Genomic DNA, 22,302 nt, shown 5'->3' on the forward strand with positions numbered 1-22,302 from the left:
ACTCTGAAGCAGAGAGTCGCTTGCGCAGACCGAGTGCCGACGTATACATTGTATGAAAATAATTGGCCGTATTCTTCTTTTGACGAGCTGTGTCCATTATGTATCGTCGAGCGTCGGCATTTGGACGAGTGTGACGCCCCAGGACGTCAGTGACAGCGACAATGACTGCCTCAGACAGAGGTACGCATATTCCGTGGTGAACCGCAGGTGATGTGAAAGGAAAGGAAAGGTGTGTGTGTTTCGGTGAAGTGATGGTGGACCGTAAGTATGGGGCCAGCTGCCGCAGGTACGTATCGAACGAACGGGCGTGGCTCACAATAGCCTGTTGGACACCGCACCTTCGCGCTTAACCTTCTGGAAAGATTTGTTTTAATAAGCGATTAGATGGGATGGTATGATGAATGCTAATAGATCCCGATAGGTCCCTATTTTTAGACGCCGTTGAGGTATTGTTGAAAGTCGTAATTGATGTTGCTTGAATTTGCTTTGCGTTCGATTTAGTAGGTAATTTTATTTTTTTTTATTTCATATATATATATTGTATATATACATTATGATTTAATTAAAGTAATAATGAGATATTTCAATTGGGCCAATATAAGTATCTAAATGTGAAAATAACATTAATAGCCCAATCGATTCTTATAGCTTTTAAACGATCAGCTACCAAATCCTTAAACAGAATTCATAAACTTTGCCCAAGCCCAAAAGGAATCTTAACTATTATTTCTATCACAAAAAGTTCCCCCACATGTGTTGTGCAATTTCTCGGAGCCAGAATTTTTCCTTCGATCGTCGATCCAAACATAGCTAGGGGGAGGCATGCTATCTTATTCATCCGGTGTTACAATTGACAATTGTCGCGATTCAAGCAGGGCTCACAAGGTTGACTGGTTCACGTGAGCATCGAGTGCCTAAAATCAAATCAAAGTATTCACTTGCCTGTCTAATTGTGCCCGTTTGCGTTTGACATTTAGCTGAAGGTAAATTTGTGCGTGGGCGCACTGTTTCCAAGATCGGTCAAGTTTGCGGTCCACGAGTACGTGTATACGCATGTACGCAGTTTTTCGTAAATTGAAAAACTGGTAAGCATTTATTATAATTCAGAAAAACCTATGTTTTTCGGTCTTTTAGATTGTTTTAGGAATATGATATAGATTTGACTACCTACTTTGCATTTTGTAATTGACAAATGACAAATTAATTAGTTCAAGTAAGTTTAATGAGTAATTAGTGTTGTAAATAGCATTAAAAAGGTGTATCATTTACAAAATGCATTTGTCAAGTAATTTTAAAACGCGAATTTTTATCATAACATTCACACTTAATGAATATGAAGCGATACCGCTCAACTCAAGATGTCGGCTAGTTGTTATAACCTATTTTTTTACAGTACGTTGAATCCAAAAAATATTATATTTACCTCGAGCAAAGCACGTTTACGACTTCACTATAATATTCTCTCCTTGAAAACCATAAGTCCAAAGTCATAACATAAGTCCAAAGAAAGTTATTATGATTCGCCATATTAGTATCCAAAGTCCATTGCAGGATATAATATTATGACAAGGCTTAACTCAATCTAGAGCGATGAACTTAGTCTCTTCAATCCCGAGACTTTACTAAAGTGATCTTATTGAAGTTACAAAAGGTCTTGTTACCGATACGTATACATCTTGGACTCTTATTGTATACAGAAATATTGCTGTGTACGATGTTTTATTTCATACATAACGGCTTTATATTATCGCTTGATTGTAAGATTGTATGTATATATAACTATACTAGCATGGCGGTCGTATATGCGTGAAATGTCATTTTGACAGCTTGTTGTTTAACAAAAGCGCGCGAAAATGTATTTTTTACAAGTCTATTTATTTTGTTTTATTGATAAGAAGTAATGGTTATTAAGAACTTTGTTTCCGCCCGCGACTTCGCCCGCGCAGTCAAAGAAAAACCAGCATAGTTCCCGTTCTCGTGGGATTTCCGGGATTGCGTTAATTTCCCTGGTTAAAATAATTTTTAACCGGAAAAATTAACGGCTAGGCTACTGCCTATGTCCTTTTTCGGGTACCAAAATATCTCCATACCAAATTTCATGAAAAATGGTTTAGTAGTTTAGGCGTGATTCAGTAACAGACAGACAGACAGAGTTACTTTCGCATTTATAATATTAATAAGTATTATAAGTATGGATTATATAGACTACGTTAATTATTTTTCGGTTGTCTACATTGGTAGGAGTCGTCCTCTATTATATTACATTTTCTCAAAATTTTTGTTACTGGTTTGAATAACCTTTTTAAAAAAATATTTAGGTGATTTGTGGATGTTCATCCTTCGGTCAATATACCGGTTCAATGTATGGAATTTTGTTGTAATCAAATTTGCATAACGTTTTGCTTTATTTATTTAAAGTTATAATAATTATGATATTCATTAAGTAAATAAAATTTATCACTTTCTAATGACCAATTTACTATGTAATTAAATTAAATATGATGGGCATACAAATAATACGAAATTCTATGGAATTCGTACCTATTATAATTTAAATTGGTAGAAAGCGTTCGTTTATAATTTTAATTCTTGCGCTATAAATAAATATTGCCTAGTTACCTAGTTAGTTTATTGATTGCTTTTCATTAAATTTTAATTTCCAATGCGTGCATTTGATTTTTCAAAAAGTTTATCTAAAGTGTATTGTAAGAGCGTAAAATGTTAATCAGAACAATTAATTATTCATATAAATAATTAATAATAGCTTAGATATTTAAGCAAAATAATTTTAAATATACCTTTAAATTCTTGTAAACATATACGATGAATTAAGATGAAATAATACACATGGCTATTAATTTATGCTTTATATATAAACTAGCTTACCTACCACCCGCGGCTTCGCCCGCTTTGTCTAAAACCTAATAAATTATATATTATAACCTCCCTCTTGAATCACTCTATCTATTAAAAAAAAACCACATCAAAATCCGTTGCGTAGTTTTAAAGATTTAAGCATGTACAAAGGGACATAGGGACAGAGAAAGCGACTTAGTTTTATACTATGTAGTGATTAAAAATTACCTAATCCATACTAATATTATAAATGCGAAAGTAACTCTGTCTGTCTGCCTGTCTGTTACTCAATCACGCCTTAACTACTGAACCAATTTGCATGAAATTTGCTATAGAGATATTTTGATACCCGAGAAAGGACATAGGCTACTTTTTACCCCGGGACATAGGTTTTTTCTTTGACTGCGCGGGCGATGCCGCGGGTGGAAAGCTAGTATAATATAATGGAAATTGTAATTCTTGAGCTGTATGCAAACGTGAGTCAATAAATTGTTTCTAATAATATTTTTTATCAATTCAGTAGTTAATATACGGTAATAAAGATTCTTACAAATGTTATTGTAAGTATTATGTCTCAAATTAAATTAGATTAGACTGCTAAAATGAACTGCGCATTGAGCTACCTTATCATAACGCCTAAGTAGGCGTAGATTGGATAAATATAAGTATATTTATCCAATCTACTTCAATGTTAGATCCTTTAGCTAAATATATGTTTTGTAGCTGGCTTTGCGTATATAAAGTCGCTTTCTATGTCCCTTTGTATGCAAAAAGATGCGGTTTTTTTAAATAGATAGAGAGTAGATTCAAGAGGAAGGTTTTAGTATATAATTTGTTAGGTTTTAGACAAAGCGGGCGAAGCCGCGGGCGGTAAGCTAGTTTAAAATAAACTAGCGTTGGCTCGTGGTTTTACCCATATTACTCCACTCCTATTGGTCTTACCGTGATGATATACAACCGACAGCTTACCTCGATAAATATTGGCTATCAAGCACTGAAATAATTTTTCAAATTGAACCAGTAGTTGATGAGATTGACGGTTTAATTCAAACAAACAAATTTAAGCTTTATAATATAGATATAATAAGTAGGAAACTAAAAATAATTAGAAAAGCTGTAAGCAGCTTCTTTTTGTGATCACGTAAATATACTAGAAAATATTTATTTTAAGCTATTGCATAGCTTCTATCGCGGACCTTGAGCGCGGGGACCAAATCGAGAAATTCCGTAACGAAAAAACCTCACACTCCCCACTCCGACGGGCGGAGGTGTGGCTTGAAGGCATAGCATTACCGCGGCAGTCCCCGAGCGCCACAGGTCGTTTTTAACTAATTGTGTTTTAACTACCTAATTGAGTGTTCTGCCCTCAGGCGCTACACACTCAATATCAAATAACGAGAACGAAATGATTTAAAACAAATCATACTTAATCATTTTTTAACTATGTATCTTTTTTGTATATTTTTGTATGAAACTAAGAAAAAACGAGTAGGTAGGCGTGTGCTTTGTTTATAATTTTTGAGCTTCTAAACTGCTTACAAGAATAACGCGTGAAACGTTTTCGTAGTTTTTAGGAATTAATGGAATTAATAAGATGAGTTTTTAATGTTAATTAATAAATTCTTTTTTCATAAATTAATATTTATAATCAATTTAATAAATAAAGAAGTACATTCATATTTATTCATAGGAAGAGGCAGCAGACTATGTAAAAGTATAAAGATATTATATAAGTACCTACTATTTCATGTTTCTTAGCTCAACTTTAACAAATTCAATTTATTACATTTCATTTTAGTTATATATATTTATATTATATTTAGTTATATTAAAACTAAAAGAAATAAGTATTAGGACTTACTTTAAGACAATCAGAATGAATAAATTAAAAAAAATCTCAAAAAGTCATAATACGTAGAACGTAGATGATAGACCACCAAATACGAAAAGCTAAACTCGACTACACAAAATAGAGTGTAATAGTCTCAGTTCAGATGAAAGATTTAATTGCTTGTTTGTTACACGTGCTCTAAAATAAAAACGAATAATAAAAACGCTGGCTATATATGTATATTTTTTTATCAACCTAGGCGAAGACTGGTGTACAAAATCGATGACTAAATAGGCGGTTCATTGCAAGCGTGCATCGATAATACGTAGAATACCAAGGATAGAAAGAACTCGATATCAGCTAATATGGACTTCCGTCGCTTTTGATCAATTTCCTTCTAGTGCATTTGATGATGTGCCAACTAGCTCTGACACGCACTCGACGCAATGGAAGCAATGAGCTGCTATTTGACTGTAGTTGTAAGCGATTTGCGCGGTTTATATTATGTTGATTTTGTATATGATTATCACAACCCAGTATACACAAGGCAGTATACACAGTATATTTTGTATAACTTATCAGGTTTTAAGATAAGCGTGCGGAAAGCTAGTGTAAGTAGGTATGATTGGAGACTGGTTCGGCTTTGGCACTATAGGATTGTTTGTAGGGTTTTGTCTAGAGTTACAGAACAGGCAAACCACCTTTCCTGTTCTTGGCTTGCGCCTGGCCCGGAGACGTGCAGCCGCCGAGGGGGTCGCGGAAGAATTCCAACCAATACCCGCGGCCCCATCATGAAAGCGGCTCGACGGAACACAGTGGGGTTTTAGTCGGTAATAATACGACATAACCCACGGCTTCTTCCCCGGGGGCCGTGGGTATGTTGGGAAGATTTCCCCACTTAAAAAAAAGGGTTACTGCGTTAGAGCTTTGTGACAGTTTGAAAAACTAAATTTAAGTAATACCTCCTTAAATAAAATTTTACATTAGTACTAGCTTTCCGCCCGCGGCTTCGCCCGCGTTTTCAAAGAAAAATCGACATAGTTCCCGTTCCCAAGGGATTTCCGGGATAAAACCTATCCTATCTCTCAAGTTGGATCGAACTGCACATGGTGTGCGAATTTTATTACAATCGGTTAAGTGGTTTAGGAGTCCATTGAGGACAAACATTGTGACACGAGATTTATATATATATTAAGAAAGATAAGAAGATGGTTTCAATTTTAGGTACTTATGGTGGAAGTAATTGTTTCAAAAAATAACCTAAATAGATACCTACCCCTACTATGCATGTACTAGCTTTCCGCTTGCGGCTTGGCCCCCGTTTTTGCAGGAAAACCCGCATAGTTCCCGTGGAATTTCCGGGATAAAACCTACCCTATGTTTCAATTCAACTTCCAAGTTACCCTCTATATGTGTGCTAAATTCCAGTGTAATCGGTCCAGTAGTATTTGTGTGAAAGAGTTGAGCTCTATACACATATATAGCTACATACACATTCATCCATCCTCACAAATAATATAATAGGTACATTATTACATTTATAATATACTAGTGGTCCGCCCCGGCTTCGCCCGTGGTACCTACATGTTTAAACTATCCTATCTCTTAAGTTGGATCGAACTGCACATGGTGTGCGAATTTTATTATAATCGGTTGAGTGGTTTAGTGGAGTCCATTGAGGACAAACATTGTGACACGAGATTTATATGTATTAAGATAAGATAGGTATAGGAAGGATTTCGCAACTCGTAGTAGGTATTCTGTATTTCTAAAATGCATTATCCATTAGTCTCCTTCTTTAAAATATAAATATTATATATTTATAGCTTTCCTAAGATACCATTTGTAATAAGCAAATAATTATGGATTATATTGATAGGAAATTTTCTTATTATTATTTCAACAGATAAAGATTTTATCGAATTAGAAATTAAGATAAACATTAGTTATTATTCCCATCAAAATATATCGAGCGAATAGAAAATGTACAAGTAACTTATATAAAATGTTTTATTAATAATTTACAAGTTAACAAAAAGAAAAAAAACTGAAAATCATGCTTAAACCACAGTTGACAGATATAATATACTACGTACATACTTAAACTCATGAAGTTATTATATTGTCAGCGATTCTTGATAAGTGTACAAAGATCCGTTCGTTTAAAGAGGGTCAACTTTGAGTCTAAAGGAGTCGGTTACAACTTACAATGTATGTAACCGTAGACCATAGAGGTGCTAATAAAATCGTGTGAAAAACCCCGGCTCTAATAATAATCTAATATTAATTGTTATTTAACGATTACCTTTACTGGCACGCGTGAAACTATCAATCGAGTACACATCGAGTATCTGAATTCAATTAAAATGTACATTTATTATGTCGGCTTTGAAATTTGTACTAGTTTGTGTTTTATAAATCAATCCCTTTCATTTGATAGCCGATAGGTAGGTAGCTATATTGAAGAGGTTGGTGTTTATTTATTTATTTATAACACAAACAACTATTTCGCATAAGAACGGAAAATAGCTGAATTTTACGTGCAGTTTATTATTATTATTATCATAATCAGATCATAAATAATTATTGTTACAAATGTATTCATATAGAATTGATTCCGAATTCGGATCATAAAATAGGTAGATAATAATTAAGGACAAATAAGCGTCATTGGCCTCCGACAGTGTTTGTTAAGTTTTAATTTTAAAGGTTAATATATAAATTAAAAGGTCAATATTTATTCATTCAACTAGAGAACTTTTGAATCGCAAAATTAAAATATTGAACACCATAAGGTTTAGGTACCTACAGTACCAAAGGTACCTAAGTAGAACTTACCTACTATTTTTGGTTCTATGGCATTCAAATGGTACTTTATTGTTGTTTTCGGTAACTACCTATATATGTACAGTTTTGACTTTCCTACGATTTTATTACATGTGTGTAGGTACCTACTATAATCGATTAATGACGCCGTAAAAACGAAAAAAAAAATACGGTTCAATACAAATTTAAAGGAAATTCTATAGACCGTACTATAAATAGACGGTAAAAAATAACAGCTATGAATTCAATATGCTACTAACCTATGGCAATGAAGAGCGGCTGACCTTACTCAATTTACTAGATATTATAGTTCAACTTAATTAGCCCATTCTGTTTACAGTTATTATTTGAATGAGAGGATTGATTAATTTAAAATTTATTAATATAAATTTATAAATGAAGTTGATTAATTTTGTTATATATTTGGTCTAAATAAATTAAAATTGAAATATCATCATCATCATCATCATCATCAGCCCATATACGTTCCCACTGCTGGGACACGGGCCTCCTATGAGGGTACAGGCCATAATCCACCACGCTGGCCAAGTGCGGGTTGGCGGATGACACATGTCGTCGAACTTTTTAATTCTTCGACATGTCGGTTTCCTCACGATGTTTTCCTTCACCGTTCGAGCAGTGGTGATGTTACAACATGCGCAGATAAATTGAAAAATCAATTTATTTCCTGCGCGCTCGCCTGGTCTCGAACCACGGACTTATCGATTCGAAGTCCGAGGTCTTACCACTGAGCCACCACTGCTCAATTGAAATATAAATATCTTTAAAAAAATATAATATAAATAAAAATCTTTGAAGAATTAAAAAAAATCTCAATAAATTTCGTGGAGTAATTTTAAGAATGTATGAATTAGGTTGATATTATTGAGTGACACTTATTAATCCATACTAATATTATAAATTCGAAAGTAACTCTGTCTGTCTGTTACTCAATCACGCCTAAACTACTGAACCAATTTGCATGAAATTTGGTATGGAGATATTTTGATACCCGAGAAAGGACATAGGCTAACTTTTATTGCGAAATATGTACCACGGGCGAAGCCGGGGCGGACCACTAGTTCATAATAAAATAACTTATATAACAGATTAATCAATTATTCGCATCATGGTTTTTGACTTCATGTCCTGTTTAGTCTCAGGCTCTGCGCGTAGTTTTATTAGATTTTGTAAAATATAATATTATCATAATCCAAGCTGAGACAAATCCAGGAAGCAAAAATCGTTAAAATACATTCACCTCTTTTTGTGATAGTTACAGTAAGTAAATGATCATATTATATTGTTCTTGTTTATGAGATAAATAAAGTTCTTTAAACCGAAGTAGTGTTTCACAACTTTCTTTTAAATAGGTACGGTAGAATATTATCTATGTGATATTAGTATTATCCTATCCTACTAATATCATAAATGCGAAAGTTTGTTAGGATGTGTGTGTGTGTGTGTGTTTTTTACTCTTTCACGCAAACTACTGAACCGATTACAAAGAAATTTAGCACACATATAGAGGGTAACTTGGATTAACACAAAGGATAGGTTTTATCGCGGAAATTTGAAATCAGTTTTCCTTTGAAAACGCGGGCGTAGCCGCGGGCGGAAATCTAGCAGGTTATAATATTATCAGTGACATAGATTAACTAACATATTAATCCGTTAGGCACGTGCTCTTCAAATTCCATTTTTATCTTGAGAATTTATCAATAATTAATCCCCATCTAGAACATATTATTAAATGCGTACATATGCGTTAAAATAGAAAAATAAAGATATTATTTTTCCACTGCTATCTTTGTTGTTAATGAGGCTTAACGAAAGTGGCCTACAATGTCGTAAAGTGCTCTTCAGGTATTTGTAGGCGGAAATGTTTTAACCGACTTCAAATAAAGAGGCAATCTTGAATATTGTCCTTGTAAAATATTGTGTTAATATTTATTTCAATTGCTACATGTAGGTTGCTGTTGGAATGTCACTTACAATGAAATAATAACCCTTTTGATGTAGGTATTGAATTAAATTTCTAACGTAAATTATATACCTATATACCTACAAAAAATGTAAGAACGATGTCAGTACATAGTAAACAATGTCGCTTTCTCTGTCCCTATGTCCCTTTGTATGCTTAAATCTTTAAAACTACGCAACGGATTTTGATGTGATTTTTTTTAATAGATAGAGTTACTCAACAGCAAGGTTTTAGTATTTAATTTATTAGGTTTTAGACAAAGCGGGCGAAGCCGCGGGCAGTAAGCTAGTTAATAATAAAAAGTATTCGCCCGCGGGCAGTAAGCTAATTAATAATAAAAAGTAAAAAAAAAAACCGGCCAAGTGCGAGTCGGGCTCGCGCACAAAGGGTTCCGTAGCAGCAAATATAATAAATTACAGTTAAATCAACCTATCTCAAAAACTATAAGAGATACTTTGATCAAACCAAAAATCGTTGAAAGAGTTAATTAGCATGCATCACCTCTATTTTTTTTAGAATTTTATACCCCGTAGTTATAAAAATAGAGGGGGGGGGACATACTTTTTACGACTTTGAGAGCTGATATCTCAAAAACCGTTCACTTTAAGAAAAATGTTTTTTAGAAAACTTTATATCATTTTAAAAGACCTTTCCATTGATACCCCACACGGGTATGTACATCGAAAAAAAAAATTTCATCCCTCAGTTACATGTATGGGGGGCCCCACCCCCAATTCTTTTTTTTACTATTTAGTGTCATATTTTTGTAGCGGTTCATACAACACATATTCCCATCAAATTTCATCACTGTAGTACTTATAGTTTCCGAGTAAATCGGCTGTGACAGACGGACAGACGGACAGACGGACAGACGGACATGACGAAACTATAAGGGTTCCGTTTTTGCCATTTTGGCTACGGAACCCTAAAAACTAAAACCCAACTACGACAAATATCGGCGCTGAAAAAGTATAAAACAAGATTTTCAGAATACTGAACTGAACAAAGTTGCTAATGTAGTTGCAAGTAAATGGACACAGTAGACTCTACCAAGATGCCTTCGTTGTTAAAATTAACAATAATGTCATACAATACTATTCTGAAGTATGCAATATTCCAATGTAGAGATAAATTATTTTCATGTTTGGAAAACCGCAGTCACACATTGTCAAATTGCTACGGTATGGCTACGGTAGATATTACAGTATAAGGTATATAAGGCGTACCTTATACCTAATATACATACATAATGGAATATACAGGGTTAGTTGTAAAACACCGGCAACCTCGCAGGACAAGATAGCTAACATCATAAGCAACAACATTTGTTCTACGACTTTTGATAATTTGTTAGATTTTATTTTCATACAAAAGTAAATATTCATTTAATTTTCCGTTTGAATATTATAAACTCTACGCCTCCCAAAAATTACGTAAACAAGAAGCGAACGAGAGGGGGAAGGGAACGTCGCGTCGTCCATCCGATAATGAATAGAACATACACAAATGAACATAGATAAATATTAGGAGAGTACAATAAAAGTTTAAAAAATCATTTAAAAATAATATATTGCGTTATGCCAAAAGTCGTAGAACAAAATATGTTGTTACTTATGATGTTAGCTATCTAGTCCTGCGAGGTTGCTGGTGTTTTACAAGTAACCCTGTGTATATACAGCTTATGATACTTAATAATTTAATATGGCTTATAGGTATAAGGTCAGTAAAATTGTAGATGACACTTTACTTGAAATTTCATTCATTTCTATGAAAATTAAGTTTTATACAATTTTCAGCCACACCAAAATGTTCCTTAGATCATTTTTGCGTGTAAGAGCAGTAACACACATAATATAAATATTTCAGATTTAATATAATATTACCTTTAAATGTTTAATCAGGGGCAAAAAATGCGTAAATTACACGCACATAATAAGATCTTAATCTTTGAATTACGTGAAATATTCAATTGTTTCCTTAGTAATTAATTAACACAAAGAAAATTTATTACTATTAGTGTGTTATCAGTTTCATAAGTGTGTATTAGCCTGTAACATGCTGATGTGCAATCAATTACTTAATTGAAGTGTGAATCTGCGGAAACTGGAAACGACACAAAGGGACAATAATATTATTGTCTTATCTCTCTTGCATTTGGCAAAGAGATTCCCTTGGATATTTCATTAATTGTTAATTTCCTAAAATTTAATGTTGCACAAAAATGCACATGTCAATACAACTCAATACGTTATAACGTATGTTTATAAATATCTATACATATAATAAATCTGTAGAAGGGTCAATTCTGTAAATTGAAAATATTGAAAAAATAAATACCAGGGGGTGTTACTGGATCGCTACAAAACCCAAATATGTGATTAAAAAATTTTTTGTCTGTCTGTCTGTCTGTCTGTCTGTCTGTCTGTCTGTATGTGAAGGCATCACGTGAAAACTAACGGTTCGATTTCGATGAAACTTGGTATAATTATACCTTTTTATCCTGGAAAAATACGTAGAAAAAAAATTATCTTAATTTTTCAGCTTTATCCATAGACGTTGTTCTGTAGAACCGCGAACACACGTTGCGTATGATTATAGGTCTAGCCGTATTTGGGTCCAATAGATATTTGTAAGGCATGGCATGCATGGCATTGTCAGAGTTACTCAAAATGGAGAAATAAACCATCCACGCGAAGACCGACATCCGCGCGGACGGAGTCGCGGGCGGAAGCTAGTAAATAATATTTTTATGTATTTATGAATATGCTTAAAGAAACCGGCACGGGTATTTTTTATTTCTTTATTTGTATCAGGCAGCATTGCCCATATATTGTTAGTAGTACTTATTCTAGTGTTAGTAAAACTACATATACTTATTATTAGATTTAAGAGTTACAAGCCATTTTTTGTTGATAAAATTATGTACATTATTGAGAACTTTTTATTTTTTATTTTTATTTCGATGTTTATAAATTACAAGTGATAACTGCGTTAAAAACAACCGACTTCAAACTTGCATTTGCAAAAATGCCCATAAAATAAAAATTACTGGGCCTATCCGAATAAAATTTTTATGGGACCAATTCGACACCATCCCACATCGAACAAAAAAGAATCACGTAAATCGGTTCAGAAACCTCGGAGAAATCGGTGTACATACATAAAAAAAAACATACCGGCCGAATTGATAACCTCCTCCTTTTTTTGAAGTCGGTTAAAAATGGCTTTTATTTTCATTTTACCCAACTCGAGGGGAAACAGAGCATGACATCTTTTTATCAATAAAGTCTATGATCGACTATCACCATAACAGTAACGGCTTTGAGTAGGCTATTATTATGATGTTGTTCCCCGATGTTTCTGCAGAATAACGTAAACATTTACTTTATAGTAGAGTGGAGTATTTTCCAGTGCAATTGTTTATCTAGATTCTAGAGGAAGATAAATGTCGTCTACTCGAGTATCAATTGACCCTGGCATCAGATTAATGGAATCCTAGATTGTAGTAAAATACTTTCTGTAGTTTGTAAGAACCTAAAAACTAAAATGCATATAAATTTCAAAATTAGTTGGAAGTCCTTTTTATATAGTTTTTCAGTAGGTAATTATTCTAATCCAAATCCAGATAAAGAACGAATTTCTGGATTTTTTGAATCATTAAAATATAATATATAAAATATTATTAATAGAATAAAATATTCAGCCGTTCTTGCTTTATAAGTAGCAGTAGAAGATGAAGTAGTAGATAAGTCGTATCTATCTATCGATATTAGTTTTGTAACCAATGTTTAACACACACTCTTTTTGTTATATATGTATATAGAGAAACATTGTGTTCCAGATGGGTACATTCGTAACTGCACACCACCCGCTATAGATGACTTCCCGACGGGCCTGTTCACGGAACTGCAGAGGCAGCATGGCGCGATCGTACTCCACGCCTTCATATCCATCTACCTCTTCCTGGCTCTCGCCGTGGTCTGTGACAAGTTCTTCGTGCCAGCTGTTGATAGAATATGCACAGGTAAGTAGGAGGAGGTGGCCAAGTTTTCCAAACTGTAGGATTTGATTGGAAAACCAGACCTTTTGTAAAATAAGCTTTACGATTATTTACAATTAGTTGAAAACGTTTGAAGGAATTTTGGTACTAATAAATTGAGTGAACTGTATTGAATAACTCAGGCCCCGGAACCACAGACACAATAGAAAATCTATTGTGTCGTGGACCGATCGGGCCGCTTGGGGCTCAATGGGTTAAACCATTCTTTGGATACTATAAGTAGATGGTTGGGTAGTACATACATACTATTTCCCTAGCTTCTCTACCCTAGTAGAATTGTGCTACCAAAAGGATATTGGCTAAGATTCTATTCTTAACGATTGCTGCTTATAGTTTTTTTCAATATATGCTTTTGTTACAGCCCTAAATATGACTAATGATGTCGCCGGTGCAACATTCATGGCGGCTGCTACATCTGCACCAGAACTGTTCGTGAATGTGATTGGTACATTCATCACTGAAGGTGACATTGGTGTAGGCACCATCGTAGGTTCAGCTGTGTTTAACATACTTGCGGTCGCCGCTTGCTGTGGGATTGGGGCAGGAATGGTAATGGAATTTATGTAATTTTCAACTTAATTTTTTTTTATTAAATGGAAATTGATGATCATTAGAGCATGGTCGATGATGGGTAGTATAATCGTCAAAAACTAGACGGCTGTCTTTGATCGGTATCTTTTTAATGACTTTTTATTGGCGATCGAAAAATAATGAACTAAGCACCATTCTATTTAGAAGTTAAACCTAAGCGAACGAGCAGGATTATTAATATTGCCAAGAATATTTTTTTCCAGTACAAACAAATATAAGGTTTTCATTGATTTATTTCGCCACAGGTTGTGCCATTAGATTGGTGGCCTTTAACGAGAGACTGTCTCGCATACGGTATCACAGTCTCAATACTTATTTGCATCATGCACGATGAGTATGTACAATGGTATGAAGCGTTCTTGCTGGTCCTCTTATACGGAGTATACATTTGTATAATGTACTATGATAAGTCCATACAAAACTTTGCTAAGAGTAAGTATTGTATCGATTAATTGTATCATTCATCCTTTTAACTTTTACATTTACATTTAATCGGAAACAATATTTCAGGAAGTTGGAAGTGTGTTTCCAACATGATAAAATCAGACGAAGAAAAGAACGAAAACGCGGTTGCAGTTGAAATCGGTTCGTTATTCTATTTTTACTCTCTATTTAACCACACATTCCCAAAATCACCCGTAACTTTATTGCAGATGAAAAAGATAAATCAAATAATAAAAGTGATTTAATCATTGAACATCATCAACACAATGGTAATATAAAGGCTGGCCAAATCATTATAGACAGCGGTGATAAGAAAATGACGATAGATGATGGCAAGGTCAACGATGATACGACCGTTAATGTTGGTGACATGGAGATTGTCCACTCAGATGAAGTTAATCAAAATGTTGACACTAATAAGGAAGCGCTAGATGAAAATGAGCATTCGTTGTGGAAGTGGCCATCTGGTAGAAGTAAACTCACTAAGGTATACATTGTAGCGTTTACAAACACGAGTACAGAATATGATACCTTGTTTTTTGAGATTTTGTAATAAGTTTTTAACGGATTGTTTAGACAAATGACTTGAAAAAATGTCTTTTTTTTATCAATTAATTGAAAATATTTAGGAAATTTAAGTTTAGATGAAATTTATTTAAGTATCTAAGAAACAATTATCCGAATATAATAGTTTTATAACTTGACTATATTGAGAATTTCAAAGGATAAGGAACACAAAGTAATATAAATAATGTTTTAAATATATTTTGCTTCTAATTAATCAACAGTAATTCATTACAATTAATCCATATGTTCATAAATTTTTCATCAATACATTTTATATTACTATTACAATATGTTTTATAGGCAACATGGATTATTACTTGGCCGATACATTTAGTGTTTCTCTTCACGATACCAGATTGTGAGAAGCCGCGCTTTAAGAATTGGTTTCCTCTAACATTCCTTATGTGTATCGTTTGGATCGGTTCTTTATCCTACATCGTAGCTTGGATGATTACAATCATTGGTAAGTTTTCTATTTAATAATCGTTTATTAAAAAAGGTTCTAATTTTGACAAAAAATCAACATCAACAACAAATATTATTTTACTTGTCATTTACAAAGATGTAGATAAAGTTCCACGATATCCTGAACAAATTAGTAGGTAATAGCCAATTTAAGATCTCTATAACTTTGTAAAACATTATTGTGATTTTAACTGACAGAACTTAGCAAAACATATTGTTTAGAAGCTGTGATATTGTGTTTTTATTTTTCAATCAATTAAATTAAAAATTTGTGCTGTTAGCTTTTGTTAATTATTTGGTACTAACGTGGTCATGTTCTTAATAGGTGACACCCTCATGATACCCGATTCAGTGATGGGTATCACATTTTTGGCAGCTGGTACATCCGTTCCTGAGGCTGTTTCAAGTGTCATAGTTGCTAAACAAGGTTATATAAATTCTTCCTTCCATGCTTCCTTTAGGATTTAGCAATAATCTCTTAAGTTTATTTTCTAAAAAATTAATCGCAAATGTATCAATTTTGAGCCCCAGTTCTTAGACTAGTTTCCCTCTAGTTGATGAAATAGATTTTATGTCATTTAACATTAAGCATTCAATACTGAAAACCACATGTTTGATAGGTATTTCGAGCTGTGGCTAGAATTAATTTAATTTTCAATTGTTATTTTCACGAAATGTATTATTAATTATCTGTTTTAGCTAAGTGTGTAATAATTATGCATTTGTTACTTGCCTAAACATTTCCTAACGGACATTTATGTATAAATTTTATAGGTCATGGATCTATGGGTATCAGCAACTCAATTGGGTCAAATACTTTCGACATTCTTCTATGTCTGGGCCTGCCCTGGCTGATCAAGGCTTCACTCACACCGGCAGAACCAGGACATTATTGGGTTAGAAAATTTCAAGTGTCTAATGCGAACGTTTTTTACTGCTAAGCGAATGTATTAACTGCAAGGCAAATTTGGGCCCATCTCCAGTTGTGACCATCTTCTATATAAAATTATAACAATAATGACAGTGATTGAACATTGCCTTTTACCTAATTTATTTTATTTTGCAAGATATAAAATAGGACATCGTCATAACTGGAAATAAAATAACGATTTTTCAATTGCGACTTTTAATTCTTAACGTGCTTTATGTAAATATGTGATTGTTTTATTAGGTGAAGATAAACTCTATGGGACTGGAGTACTCGGCTATATCGTTGCTATCGACGCTGCTGCTTTTATATCTGACGTTTTGGTTTAACAAGTTCAAGCTAGACGCCGCAGTGGGTCGGGCATGTCTGGGCATGTACGCCATGTTCCTTGTCTTGGCTACGCTCATCGAGTTAAATGTATTTTTCCCGGTGAACGTACGTACTTGCAGGAGAAACGAGCTCAAGTCTTAACTGTGACTCGTACTGAACGGAGGGGTTACCAGCCAGTGAAGTGCAGTAACAGTATGGACTGTAATCGATTTCTTTAGAAGTCACCTGTATTTGGTGCTATCCATAAGCTAGTTCGTAAGCTGGCTTTTTCTCTTTATTTTAATAAACCTCAATACTCCTGAATTCTCTAGCTGTATGTCAATGGATTGTGGTATTCAAATCAATTGTAACTGATGTTTTTTTTATGATTTCATACAATTATGATTATCAAATTTATCAGTATGGAAAATTAAGTAACGATAGAGAATTCAGTTCAGTTATTTTTGTATTATTATCTGTTAATTGTTAGATTATGTTTTGTAATATGAATTTGAACAGTTAATGCTAAATGACAAAATACGAATCTCAATTTTGTATTCGAATTTTATTGTTATGTAAGTTTTATAGTGTTTATGGATAGCTGTTATCTTAGAGACCAAAAATGTAAGATCTTAGATGTTTATTTTGTTAATTAAGTAGAATGATTAGCATTCAAAGTTCGCCGCTACGTAATATTTTGTAAAATACCAATAGATTGCATATTTTTCATGACGCTGTTGTAAATAAAGTATCAGTTGATGTTATTGTAACACATTTTAATAGTAAATAAATATATAGAACTATATTTCACAGAGTTTTTACTGATTCACTATTTCTGATAAATAATATTTAAGACAATTTTTCTCTGTTCTCTGATCTTGCTAAATCTTGCTTATTTGTAGATTCTGGGATTTGCTCTAGGCGAAAACGATGACTAAATACAGGCGGCAAATCATCTTCATAATGTTGATTATTTGCGTCAAATGCAGCCAAACGTTCGTAAAGCTGTTGACAACAGTTCAGATCAAAAATAAAAATAGATTTAAAATTTAAATATTTAATAACAACGATCAAATACAAAAGACATAGAAAGTGTTTTATACAAGTACAAAGTTCAAAAGGAGATTCTTTTTAAAGTAACTAAAGAGAAACCTAAGAACTAAAGTCTGTTATGGATAAGAAAAGATCAAGAATGGTCATTGGACGAGGTTCTTTTTGGATTTCCTTGATAAGAGGTCGATGTCTGCTGTGTTTTCTCTCTGTAATGTAAAAACGAAAATGATATGTAAGGAAGGGAATAAGTTAATATATAAATATTAATAAAAGCAAGAGAGAGTCAGTTTACTATAAGATATAAGAATAAGATGTTAAATGTATAACAAATCAATATGGTTCTAAAATTAAATTCTTATATATCAAGAAGGATAGATCAAATATATAGTTATACAACATACAGATGGAAACGAGCTCCCTGTATTAGTTGAATATTGAAATATAAAAAAATAAAATAATAGTAAATTTATTTTTCTAGAAATATATAACAGATGAGAGATGCAAATTTTTACTTTATAAATAATTTTAATAACCACGAGTTAAGAATTGAGATTGAAATATCATATTAATGAAAACATCAGACCTTTCTGTCTGTCTGTCTGTTACTCAATCACGCCTTAACTACTGAACCAATTTGCATGAAATTTGGTATAGAGATATTTTGATACTCGAGAAAGGACATAGGATAGGTTTTATCCCGGAAATCCTACGGGAACGGGTTTTTCTTTGAAAACGCGGGTGAAGCCGCGGATGGAAAGCTAGTTTTACTATAAAAGAGATAATTAGAAAACTAGTATTAGTTTAAAATATTAAGGTTACCATGAAAGCGGCTTGGTTACATAAATGCTCCATTTCTCTAGCATGTATCTCGATGTCGTGTTGCGTGAGCCGTGGTCGTCTGCAGTTCGGACTTTGGGGTGGTAAGAATCGATGGATAACCGGTGTTAACAGATCTCTGTGAACCTGCATTGAAAATGTATTTTTAACCGACTTCAAAAAAAGGAGGAGGTTATCAATTCGGCCGGTATGTTTTTTTTATGTATGTACACCGATTACTCCGAGGTTTCTGAACCGATTTACGTGATTCTTTTTTGTTCGATGCGGGATGGTGTCGAATTGGTCCCATAAAAATTTTATTCGAATAGGTCTAGTAGTTTTTATTTTATGATTATTTTTTCTGTATTTGTCAATGTTGCAAGTGCAAGTTTGAATTCGGTTGTTTTTAACGCAGTTATCACTTGTTAAGTAAAATAAACTAATTCAATAAAAAATAAATAATAAGTATATTCATACATGCATGAGTGAGATTGGATCAACTGGATACATAATCTGGAGATAAAACTGACCACGACGATTGATAAATTTTAGAAAGTATAGAACATGGTAATAGAGCCTGTATATAAAACTTTTTTTTATGTATAAGCTGGCAAACGAGCTTGCGCGACACCGGACAGAAGGCGATGATTGGCGCCGCCCATGAACATCCACAGACTGGAGTATTGTGGGTGCGTTGCCGGCCTTTGAAGGAGGAGTACGATCTCTTCTTAAAGTATTCCAAGTTATATATAGTCCTTAGGAAATGCCGAATTTGGAAGGTTCCACAGAGAAGTAGTGCGCGGTAGGAAGTTACTCCTAAAACGCACAGTACAGTGGAAGAACGCCAAGTATCGAGGTTATGTGGGTGATATTAAAATACTATTATTACTTATGTTATAACTAAAAAAGTTTGGAAAATCCAAAAGTGCACGCCTCATAATCTCATCCTTTACAATAAAATTGATTATTTATAAAGGTGTATATAATATAAGTATGTAGATACACTTGTTCTCATGTGCCAATGCTCTTGTACTGTCTCAAAACAGTTGGAAAAGTAAAGAAAGCGGTACCGTAATAATTGAGCTATTTTTCTTGTGGCCCCACCTAGATGTGAAACTGCGCAGGTTTAAGGGACTGACTACCAACTTATTTTTTTAAACCTTGGCTTATAGTATAAAGAATCGAGTTTATAATGGTGAATTTTGAGTACACTATAAATATATAAAAAAAAGTCGATATTTTTTTTGTTTATTTAATAACAATTAAACCACATCGAATCAGACCCTGAAAAATGAAAGGGTTCTATTCCTGAGCATACTCAAGCGTAAGAGAAAAAAAAAGACTCGATTAGTAAAGTATTTCGGTCGTTAGCGTGTTAACAAGAAAATCCTCCGCACATACAGACACACGGACGTCCAAGACAGAACTTTTTTAAACTGTTTTTTAACTAGTTTAAATAACAAAAATGACATCAAAAATATCATGAATGTTAAAAATAGTGTTTTTTCTTAATATGTGTGTGTATGTATTATCTTACAAGTGCAAAGTATGATACATAAAGACATTTTAAGTTTGAAAAATCAGATGTTTTGCGCGAAGTGACAGTAGTACCCACCTCAACGCTTCGCTTATGAGGCGTGCAATATGGTACAAACCAATATAACATTCAACTTGTATTGAAGTTATTCAAATAGTGAACAACCAATTATTCAATATTAGCGAGAACGAGCGAACGACCGGGCTCAATGGCGTGCCATGACTGCGGCAGCTGTGGACGTTATAGGCTGATAATGATGATGATGATGATGATGAAATAGTGAACTTTTCCTAGTTTTTAGAAAGAATCGAGAACTATTATTAGATAGATTTAAAAAATTCTTACCATAGCAGGATCATTAGGTTGAGTAAAATAGGAAACTATTGCTCCAGTTATGATGCAAACCACCATGCCTATGAAAGTATAGTAGAGGTAGCTCAATCTATACATGAAGAACGTTCCAGATCTGGAAGAGGAATATAAAATAAATTAATACGAATGATATTATAAAACCATTAAATAATATCGTTGTCACGAATGTTTAAAACAGAACATGCAAACGAGTATGAATTAGTATGTTTTATTATTAAGCGATTATTTCCTTTGATAAATCTGTTGCATGTTTTTTGCCGATTTTCAGCAGGAAATATATAGATTGTTTTAATTGGAATGTTCCAAGGGTGATAAGAATTGTGGTCAAGTGAAAAAATTATATCTTCTTTGTGATCAGAAAACCGTCACTTGCGAAATAATTCAATGAAATACAGGCGGTACTTGCTAAGCTTCAAGAGGTTCAAAAGGTCCGTTGCCAATTCCATCATAAAAACTAAGTTTCTGTAACTTCCTTACCTGTCAAATTCAACAGTAGAATGCGTGGTAGTGGGTAAGGTGAAGTTCCCGTCACACCCAGAGACACTGACTGGTTTGGGCACTATAACTATGTCACCACGAATCATGGCAGCCTGCGTGCCCAGGGAGATCCAGCCCACGAGAAGTGTGGATGTAGTACCGCCTGCTAATGCACCCTGGGTAATAGTAACCACGATTAATAAAAAATGATTTTTATAAAAAATTTTATTTTTGGTTTTATGGTATCAAATGCTTTATCTATTATGCAATTGCACGCCTCATATTTATTTCATTAGGTTCAAAAATATTTTATATTATGTATAGGTATACTAGTGCTTCGCCCCGGCTTCGCCCGTGGTACCTACATGTTTAAACTATCCTATCTCTCAAGTTGGATCGAACTGCACATGGTGTGCGAATTTTATTATAATCGGTTAAGTGGTTTAGGAGTCCATTGAGGACAAACATTGTGACACGAGATTTATATATATTAGAAAAGATTATCTATCTGTCTATCACTATATTATGTATTTGTTATTATGATTTAAATTTAAACATTTATCTATTTATATGTCATGTTAAATTATCTTAACTATGTATTTTCTCCTTTTGCCCTAATTAATTCATATTATATTATAATATTATATTTATGAACGTACTGCCGCTCTAATCGCCAAAAGACGGGCCACTGAAAATCAGTGTTGCAACTGTGTTGCAGGTACCGTTTTTGGCTCCATTTCTTAGCTTTATGTCATATTTTAATTTTACTGAGTTTGAATTATATTGTCATATTCTAATTGTATTGTGTGTTAATTGTGTCTTAGATCATTAATAATGATCTAAGAATTGTGTTATTTCAACTGTGTGGAGTCAAATAAAATATCTTTCTTTCTTCATAGAATAAAATTCGATCACGCGGCGGGATTCGAACCCGCATTCTTTCACTCCAATCCAGAGCGGATTCTTGACCAACTCAGCTACGCGTAACCTGCCAGAGCCGTTGAATTTATTCTATTCTTTCAGTTTTATGTGTATAAGGGACACACCGCGCGCCATCTATTGAGATGATAAACAACCACCTCAACCAATACGAACCATTTTTCAATGCAAACAATAGGTATTGTCAACAAACGATGAAACTGATGGAACGATGGAGAAGATTTTTATTTCCAAATAAAGTATTAGA

General features: G+C 33.6%; 2 protein-coding genes across 4 annotated transcripts in view; one reads left to right on the forward strand and one right to left on the reverse strand.

Moving 5' to 3' along the window:
- Positions 1 to 17,671, forward strand: LOC123705040 (sodium/potassium/calcium exchanger 4). 2 transcript variants are annotated; one of them, XM_045653598.1, is made up of 10 exons: positions 1 to 180; positions 13,339 to 13,521; positions 13,919 to 14,106; positions 14,394 to 14,580; positions 14,659 to 14,733; positions 14,802 to 15,079; positions 15,460 to 15,622; positions 15,950 to 16,051; positions 16,399 to 16,520; positions 16,796 to 17,671. In XM_045653598.1, exons 1-10 carry the CDS (start codon positions 162 to 164, stop codon positions 17,021 to 17,023), a joined length of 1,545 nt encoding a protein of 514 aa, XP_045509554.1. In that variant the 5' UTR covers positions 1 to 161; the 3' UTR covers positions 17,024 to 17,671. The 2 variants fall into 2 exon arrangements, with proteins under 2 accessions (XP_045509554.1, XP_045509555.1); XM_045653599.1 differs by having other exon boundaries at positions 166 to 286.
- LOC123705035 (sodium-coupled monocarboxylate transporter 1-like) overlaps positions 17,650 to 22,302 on the reverse strand; it is a 14,418-nt gene continuing 9,765 nt past the window's right edge. Inside the window, exons 10-13 of one of the 2 annotated variants that reach the window (XM_045653588.1) lie at positions 21,117 to 21,292; positions 20,613 to 20,733; positions 18,734 to 18,877; positions 17,650 to 17,866 (exon numbers count right to left, since the gene is read on the reverse strand). In XM_045653588.1, the coding sequence (XP_045509544.1) occupies positions 17,711 to 17,866; positions 18,734 to 18,877; positions 20,613 to 20,733; positions 21,117 to 21,292 (597 nt within the window). In that variant the 3' untranslated portion in view covers positions 17,650 to 17,710. Of the gene's footprint in view, positions 17,867 to 17,888; positions 18,121 to 18,733; positions 18,878 to 20,612; positions 20,734 to 21,116; positions 21,293 to 22,302 lie in introns of those variants that run through there. The other variant, XM_045653589.1, reaches the window with a different exon arrangement.

The sequence above is a fragment of the Colias croceus genome, chromosome Z, assembly GCF_905220415.1.
Source record: "Colias croceus chromosome Z, ilColCroc2.1".
Taxonomy (NCBI): Eukaryota; Metazoa; Arthropoda; class Insecta; order Lepidoptera; family Pieridae; genus Colias; species Colias croceus.

Coding starts and splice junctions, on each gene's coding strand:
- LOC123705040 (XM_045653598.1), top strand. Junction 13,522..13,918: donor TGTTGATAGAATATGCACAG/GTAAGTAGGAGG, acceptor CTTTTGTTACAG/CCCTAAATATGACTAATGAT. Junction 15,623..15,949: donor TTGGATGATTACAATCATTG/GTAAGTTTTCTA, acceptor TGTTCTTAATAG/GTGACACCCTCATGATACCC.